A 7,645-nucleotide genomic window follows, 5' to 3' on the forward strand; every position below is an offset into this window, starting at 1 on the left:
AGGATTTTTCTACACCCCTTTCTTGTGTCGAAGACTAGGAAGACAAATAATCCCTGCTAGAATTTTTTCTTCCCCGCATTTATCCCCCGCTTCCTTATGTCTAGTATTTAGACAAATTTGACTTTCTTTCTATTTAGAATAGAAAACTATTGATACGTTTTATGGCAGTGAAATCTGGCAATAGTAACATAGTTACACTACTCCAATTAAAAAAAACTAAATCAAAATAAATGAAAGCCAAATACTCTTCTTCAAAATCTACATACTATGTGGTACAAGGGATTCCCAGCATCTCGTAGAAAAAGAGTATGTAATGTAGATTTTGAAGAAGAGTATAAATAAGACAAAGGAGTTTTCATAATTTCATTTTTTTGATCATAAATAATCGCCAACAAGAATTTGGTTCTTTTTACGTACTTGATATCGATAAATCTGCGAATCTAGAAATTCATTTCGGCCAATTGAACCTTCTCGAACTGTTTCTTTTTAAGAACCAAAAAGATTTGTGCCAAAATAACAGATGCCAAGAAGAACAAAAGTCCTTGGACACGTAATGGATCTTGAAGTACTATTTCTGCATCTCCCTGACCAAATCCGCCTACATTAGGATTACTCGTTAATGGTTGATCAAATTTGATAGATTCGCCCTCGGAAACAAGAAGTTCTGGTCCGGGAGGGATAATATCAACCACTTGACGTCCCTCTGACGCATCCGTTATGGTTATCTCATACCCCCCTTTTTCTTTTCGTATGATTTTGCTTACTATACCTGCTGCTGTAGCATTATAAACTGTATTGTTACTCTTGTTGCCGTCGGGATAAATCTGACCCCTTCCCCTGTTCCCGCCTACGTATATAGGATATTTTAAGAAGTGAACATCCTTCTTAGTAGCAGGGTCCGGGGAAAGAATAGGGAAGGTTATTTCACTATATTTTTTACCAGGGACAGGGCCTACCACAAGAATATTTGTTTTATTGGGGCGATAGCTCTGAAAAGACAAATTGCCAATCTTTTCTTTCATCTCAGGAGAAATACGATCGGGAGGGGCTAATTCAAACCCCTCCGGTAAAATAAGAACAGCCCCGACGTTCAACCCCCCTTTTTTACCATTAGCAAGAACCTGTTTCAGTTGCATATCATAAGGAATTCGAACAACTGCTTCAAATACAGTATCAGGAAGTACCGCTTGTGGAACCTCAATTTCCACGGGCTTATTAGCTAAATGGCAATTGGCACATACAATACGCCCAGTCGCTTCTCGTGGATTTTCATAACCCTGCTGTGCAAAAATGGGATATGCACTTGAAATGGACGTCCGAGTTAAGATATATATCATGAGCGATACGGAAATAGATCGAGTAATCTGTTTCTTTAGCCAAGAAAAAGCATTTCTAGTTTGCATGGTCCAATCATTGATCGCGAAAATTTCTACAATAAATTGGGTAGGTCGCTAGTATAGTTCCCTAGCCACGATTCTGCTATTTGCTGGAATAATCTAGGATGAATCTTCCCGATGGTTAGAAATAGGAAGAGTAAATATGATTTTCAATACTTTGCTTATGTACAACTACAAAGTACCAAGCATTCTAATTGGATTAGATTAATATCAATGGATCCTTTATCATTCAGTTATTGAATCATAAATCAGTAAAATTGACGGAGACAGACTAGTTAAATAACGGAAAAGCCAATATTTAAAACATGTATCAAAAATTACTGGAAGGATGCAAACAAGAATAGTTATAGTTTGCTCATTCGCAACAACTCCAACCTCGTTATAGATAGAGCGTATAGCGAATTCCCAACCTGGGGGTGAATGATATCCGAGAAAAAACTCAGTTACTAGAAGAAGACACAAAGCTTTTGCTGTGTCACTTAAGTTATATAGGAATTCCTGAGCCCAAGAGTTAAGAATAACAAGTTTTTCCTTACCCAAAATTGAATACCCGCTTAGAATACCAAACCAGATGATATTTGTTGAGAAGTGCAAAATCGTATCCATACGATTCTCATTTTGTATCGTGATTAATTGGATCGTTTCTTTATGGATTCCTATCCCAAACTCTTCGAGATGTGTTTCCGAGTATTCCTTGATCATTTCGTCCAAGAAGAGGAGTTCCTCTAATTCTCTGAATTTTTCTAGAAGACTCTTTTCTTGAATATTATTCAAGACAATTTGGGATTGCCCAGTATTCCACCAATTAGTAACCCAAGATTCCAGACATTTATTAACTGAGAAAGAAATCCACCAGGGCAAAAATACTATAGATGCAAGATAGAAAAGAGGAGTGAATGCTTTCTTTTTTGCCATTTTTTCGTCTGTAAATTGTTAATCAACCCATTCGTACACTCTATGCGATCGAATATTTCTTACACACATGAGTTTTATACAAGGTATCGAACTTATGAATCTATTTTCTTTGTGATTTTGTGGTTAGTCTTTGAATCTAGAAAGAATACAGAAATAGGCTAAGAATTCACTTCGAATGAAGAAATTTAGAATATTGTTTCCTGATATCTCAATTGGTCAAATTAAAAATAAAGTGTATCCTTTCGATGAATGATCGAAAGAACCACTTTAAGTAATGAATATTATTCAGATTTTGAGACGAAAGAACTCCTTTGCTATCAAAATATCCAATATTTCGAAAAAATTTCACTGATTACCCATAGTCAGGAATAGAATAATTGAGGGAAAGATATTAGGATGATCAAAAAAAAATGACTGGCAAGGGATAAATTGGCTAGTTCTCAGTATTTAATTAAGAAATCCAATTGTTGGTCATTAAAGAATACAAAAGAAAGAATTTCAAATTTACAAGATACGATCTATCTGGATCTAAAGTGTCAATTCCAACAAATATTGAACTAAAAAAAATTCTTGCTTTCGAAATGGTTTGCCGTCTGAGATGAATCTATTATTTCGATTTGTTATTTGTTATTGAATTGCGTGCGCATAAAGACCATAAAACGCATAAAGACCATAAAAAGAGTTTCGTTTTATGGTTCTTTCATATACGTTTTCTTTAATTGAATGAACGTTCTGATTCTCAATTTATCAAAATACTTCAATTGGTACACGCAAGAAATAGGCTAATTCAGCAGCCTTTTGTTCAATTTCTCGTGGAGTCAAATTCTCATCAGTACGGGTCAAGGGAATGGACCCCTGGCCTCGGATGTCCATATAAAGAACACGACGAGCATAAATACCCTCTTTAACTTCTATTCTAACGGACTGAATATCTTTTATAAGGAATCGGAGGAATATGCGACGATTTTTTCCCGGAAATCCCCAACGAAAAATACAGACTATTCCTTCCTTTCTATCGAATCGATCATAACCACTACCTACATTCCAGGAAATTGTGCACCACAAATAAGAGCTAATAAAGAGACCCGCAATTCCGTAGAAAGACATCACGATTCCTTGTGGAAAAAAAATGATTTGCTGAGGCGGAAAAAAAGATAGCAAATTTCTACCAAGATAACTGGAAGTTCCAACTAATAAGAAGCCTAATGAACCTAAAAAAAGGATCAAGGCCCAGCAGAAATTACTTATTTTTCGAGACCCCGTTATAAGTTCTATCCATATATCGTCTGATCGCCAAGTCATACTTTACTCGATTGCATTTTATTGGAATTGAGATAATACCCCAGAGAAATTTGACTTTACTTTTTTGTTTCCGAAGTAACTCTCATCAACTAGCACTAGTTTGAGGTGAACTAGCACTAGTTTGATGTCAACCTTTAGGAGTAATTCATCAAATTGGTTAAATCTAAAATAATAACATACTCTTTATTTAATACGATCCCACTATACATATCGATATACATATAGATTCACCGACTACATTTCAGCCATCCAGAGATCCTGATCTATTTGAAAATTGCTAGAATTGATATATCCATATATCATGTTTCTGCGGGCATAAGAGTTTTTTCCTTTATGTTCGGTGGAAATCACATGTTATACTATATTCCAATAAATAGATATCCGTGTTATGATACAAGTCCACGTTTTCAAAAAAAAAATGGATGAGATTGGGTCCCAGCGGATCTAAACAATCTTGTTTTTTTGAACATGAAGAAATAAAGAAGCCATTGCAATTGCCGGAAAGACTAGGCCTACTAACGGCACAAAAATAGATGGAAGGTTCAAATTTGTCATAGAAGGGGTACCTCGATTTACTATTTGTATCTGTTATTATGTTATTATATAAATAAAGATATCTTGTAATAATTATAATTAAATTAAGAATTTGAATTCTAATTAGATAATATTTATTATTAATAGAATTTGAAGAATTTAAAATTCTTAGTATAGATCGAAGTATCGATATATCTAAATCTAACTGAGTACGTATAATAAGAATAAGTGCAAAGAATGTAGAACTGTAGAACTAAATAAATGGACTTATTCATCTCCTCCATGAGAAAGATATGTATGATAATGATAATAAACTTTATTATTTTTCTTCATTTCTTTGTCTTTTGTTCTTGTCTTCTAATTTTCTAAAAATAGATAAAGAGTTTTTTACCGATTATCGAAGGATTCGTTCGAATCCGACCCAACATGGATTTTTAGCTAAAATGGTTTTTCGGTAGATAGAGAAAGATACAAAACTCTATTATCTATATTGAAATTTCAAATTATATACCTAAGACAAGACCAAATTCGTTTTATTTTACTAATTTCACGAACGGAAGAACTCACTCTTGGTGATAAAGTGATAAAGGTTTCTTGATTCGTAATCAGGAATATAGGTCAAAAAAAGAGTTATCCTCAACTTTCGTTTTGATTCTTTCTACAATTCGATCTTCTATCACCAAAGAAAAGGCCATTATTATCTTATTTACTTTGATTCCGATAAACTAACTACTTTTTGCTACAAACACAAAAAAAATAATTGAACTTAGTGCTCTACTTGATTTTGCTTGACTTTTGATTCAAAGGAAAAAAGGCGTGGAGCTTAAATAACTCACTCAGAACGCTTTTTAAAAGATTACGTGGTACAATTAGGTCGAATAAACCCTTCTGGAATAAGTATTCAGCTGCTTGTGAACCTTCGGGTACTGTTTTATTCAATGTTTGTTCAATTACTCTTTTACCTGCAAATGCAATGTAGGCATTGGGTTCGGCAATAATGATATCCCCCAACATACCAAAACTAGCTGTCACTCCACCAGTTGTCGGAGATGTAAGGATTGATACATAAAATAATTTTTTATTTAATTGATAATCATATAAAGCAGACGATATTTTAGCCATTTGCATCAAGCTCAAACTTCCTTCCTGCATGCGCGCCCCCCCAGAAGCACACACTATAATAAGAGGTAAATTTTGATTGGCAGCGTGTTCAATCAAACGGGTGATTTTCTCTCCGACTACGGATCCCATACTACCCCCCATAAACTGAAAATCCATAACCCCAATTGCTACGGGAATGCCGTTTAGTTGGCCTATGCCTGTTTGAACAGCCTCGGTTAATCCTGTCTTTCTTTGATAAGAATCAATACGATCTTTATAAGGCTCCTCCTCCGAATGAAATTCAATGGGATCCAGCGAGACCATGTCTTCATCCATAGGATCCCAAGTACCCGGATCGATCAAAAGTTCAATTCTATCCGAACTACTCATTTTCAAATGATATCCACATTGTTCACAAATATTCATTTTTGATTTCAAAAATTTCTTATAATTTAATCCATAACAATTTTCGCATTGAACCCACAAATGCTTGTATTTTTGAGTTACCTCGAGATCATTAGAACTTTCTCTTATAGTTAAATCACTGCCCTTTGTGCGAGTTCGTCTACTGGAACCCTCGTTTTCACTACTATTTAGACTTTCACCACTACAAATGGCCCTATAAATGTAACTGTCACCGTAACTCTCACTACCACTTATAATGGAAGTATCTATACAGATTTGAGACTGAAGATAATTATCAATGCAACTATTAATGTGATTATTCCAACTATATTGAGTATCATACATGTAAGACATGTAAGAATTATAGTAGGGATCTTCGCCCCTAAATCCATTATTCAGATAACTCGAGTTTCGATAACTAGAAAAAGAACTTTCTAGTTCACTCAGAAAAGAATGATCGTTGTCAACCTCAAAAATCTGATTTTCAATATCAAAATAGATGGAATAACTGTCTCCATTCCTATCACTAACTAAAAAAGTGTCATCAGAGATGAAATTCCAAATGTCTTTAACGCCGAATAAATAATCAACATTACTGCAACTATGAATGTTTTTCATTTTTCGATTTGGATCTTCACTGGTATTTTCAATAGGACCAAGACTGCCCATTGATTTATTTAGCCCACACCTGCGTTCGAACTCCTTCTTAAACAACATCGAATTAAACCACCATCTTTCCATAGAGTTTTCTTGCCCCCTATTTGCATGAAAATACAATAGATGAATAGTCATTCGCTATAAAATTATTTATTTGAATATCTTATTTCCTATCAGACTAAGCATAGAAATCCAATCACTAGGATTATTAACTAATACGGATTGTGAGTATTCAAAAAAAGTTCTGAATCTGGGGGAACACTTCACTATATATTAATATGTTGGAACCCCCTTTTATTATTAAAAATAATAGAATTTTTGATAAAGGGCGGCTTCTCCTATGTCGTGTCAAATTCGCATCGAAAAAAAGAGATTTGTCCTCTCCTATAAAGAAATAAAAAAAAATTCGTAAAATCTCGTCTAATACTAATATCTAATCACTAACTAATCTAACAATCTAAAATCTAATAATAAGTAATAAATTAAGGTTCTATTTCAACACGGAACAAAGGGGACAATATACAGGCTGGGTAGAAAGAGTTGTAATACTTGGCTTGATTCAGGGAAACTACAAACTACAGGATAGAAAAGAATATACCAATCCTAAGGATCCGTAGGATTAATTGTGGATCCAAGACAACAATAGAAAGATTTGAGTCTTAGATTTTGATTTAGTTTTCTAGATTTTGTATTTCAAATCTTGATCAAAATATATGCAATAGAATCTTAGTTGTATTCGGCTCAATCCTTTTAGTAAAAGATTGGGCCGAGTTTAATTGTAATGTAATTCAATTAAGAGAACGAAGGATAATTACTTGAGTTCTTTCTCCTTATCCTTCTTTATTTCCTGCTAATTTATCTGCTAATGTCTACTGTTTTTACTTATCCAAAACGTCCATTGCTGCAAAATTAAATACGATCTCTTTCCATACCTCACAAGCAGCAGCTAGTTCCGGGCTCCATTTGGCAGCCTCGCGAATAATCTCATTACCTTCCCGAGCAAGATCACGTCCTTCATTACGAGCTTTTACACATGCTTCTAGAGCTACTCGATTAGCTACGGCACCTGGCGCATTACCCCAAGGATGTCCTAAAGTTCCTCCACCGAACTGTAGTACGGAATCATCCCCAAAGATCTCGGTCAGAGCAGGCATATGCCAAACGTGAATACCTCCTGAAGCCACAGGTAGAACACCTGGTAAAGAGACCCAATCTTGAGTGAAATAAATACCGCGACTTCTATCTTGTTCAATAAAATCATCACGCAGTAAATCAACAAAGCCCAAAGTTATGTCTCTTTCACCTTCAAGTTTAACTACTACGATACAGAGTGA

At 34.7% G+C, this 7,645-nt stretch overlaps 5 protein-coding genes across 5 annotated transcripts; all 5 read right to left on the bottom strand.

Moving 5' to 3' along the window:
- Positions 1 to 352: 352 nt before the first annotated feature.
- On the bottom strand, positions 353 to 1,403 carry LOC125813548 (cytochrome f). The gene has a single exon (XM_049493031.1). The coding sequence runs from the start codon at positions 1,401 to 1,403 to the stop codon at positions 441 to 443; it is 963 nt and encodes a 320-aa protein (XP_049348988.1). The 3' UTR covers positions 353 to 440.
- Positions 1,404 to 1,622: 219 nt separating this feature from the next.
- Positions 1,623 to 2,323, bottom strand: LOC125813549 (chloroplast envelope membrane protein). The gene has a single exon (XM_049493032.1). The coding sequence runs from the start codon at positions 2,310 to 2,312 to the stop codon at positions 1,623 to 1,625; it is 690 nt and encodes a 229-aa protein (XP_049348989.1). The 5' UTR covers positions 2,313 to 2,323.
- A 625-nt stretch (positions 2,324 to 2,948) lies between these two features.
- Positions 2,949 to 3,625, bottom strand: LOC125813550 (photosystem I assembly protein Ycf4). Its single transcript, XM_049493033.1, has one exon. The coding sequence runs from the start codon at positions 3,612 to 3,614 to the stop codon at positions 3,060 to 3,062; it is 555 nt and encodes a 184-aa protein (XP_049348990.1). The 5' UTR covers positions 3,615 to 3,625; the 3' UTR covers positions 2,949 to 3,059.
- Positions 3,626 to 4,018: 393 nt separating this feature from the next.
- LOC125813547 (acetyl-coenzyme A carboxylase carboxyl transferase subunit beta, chloroplastic) lies at positions 4,019 to 6,804 on the bottom strand. Its single transcript, XM_049493030.1, has one exon. The coding sequence runs from the start codon at positions 6,444 to 6,446 to the stop codon at positions 4,923 to 4,925; it is 1,524 nt and encodes a 507-aa protein (XP_049348987.1). The 5' UTR covers positions 6,447 to 6,804; the 3' UTR covers positions 4,019 to 4,922.
- A 284-nt stretch (positions 6,805 to 7,088) lies between these two features.
- Positions 7,089 to 7,632, bottom strand: LOC125813552 (ribulose bisphosphate carboxylase large chain-like). The gene has a single exon (XM_049493034.1). It carries the CDS (start codon positions 7,463 to 7,465, stop codon positions 7,190 to 7,192), a length of 276 nt encoding a protein of 91 aa, XP_049348991.1. The 5' UTR covers positions 7,466 to 7,632; the 3' UTR covers positions 7,089 to 7,189.
- Positions 7,633 to 7,645: the final 13 nt, after the last annotated feature.

Source organism: Solanum verrucosum, unplaced genomic scaffold (assembly GCF_900185275.1).
Source record: "Solanum verrucosum unplaced genomic scaffold, falcon-dt-bn FXZP01001083.1, whole genome shotgun sequence".
In the NCBI taxonomy this organism is placed as follows: Eukaryota; Viridiplantae; Streptophyta; class Magnoliopsida; order Solanales; family Solanaceae; genus Solanum; species Solanum verrucosum.

Excerpts from the sequence above, each read along its gene's own strand:
- LOC125813548 (XM_049493031.1), bottom strand. The coding sequence starts at position 1,403 with ATGCAAACTAGAAATGCTTTTTCTTGGCTAAAGAAACAGATTACTCGA.
- LOC125813549 (XM_049493032.1), bottom strand. The coding sequence starts at position 2,312 with ATGGCAAAAAAGAAAGCATTCACTCCTCTTTTCTATCTTGCATCTATA.
- LOC125813550 (XM_049493033.1), bottom strand. The coding sequence starts at position 3,614 with ATGACTTGGCGATCAGACGATATATGGATAGAACTTATAACGGGGTCT.
- LOC125813547 (XM_049493030.1), bottom strand. The coding sequence starts at position 6,446 with ATGACTATTCATCTATTGTATTTTCATGCAAATAGGGGGCAAGAAAAC.
- LOC125813552 (XM_049493034.1), bottom strand. The coding sequence starts at position 7,465 with ATGCCTGCTCTGACCGAGATCTTTGGGGATGATTCCGTACTACAGTTC.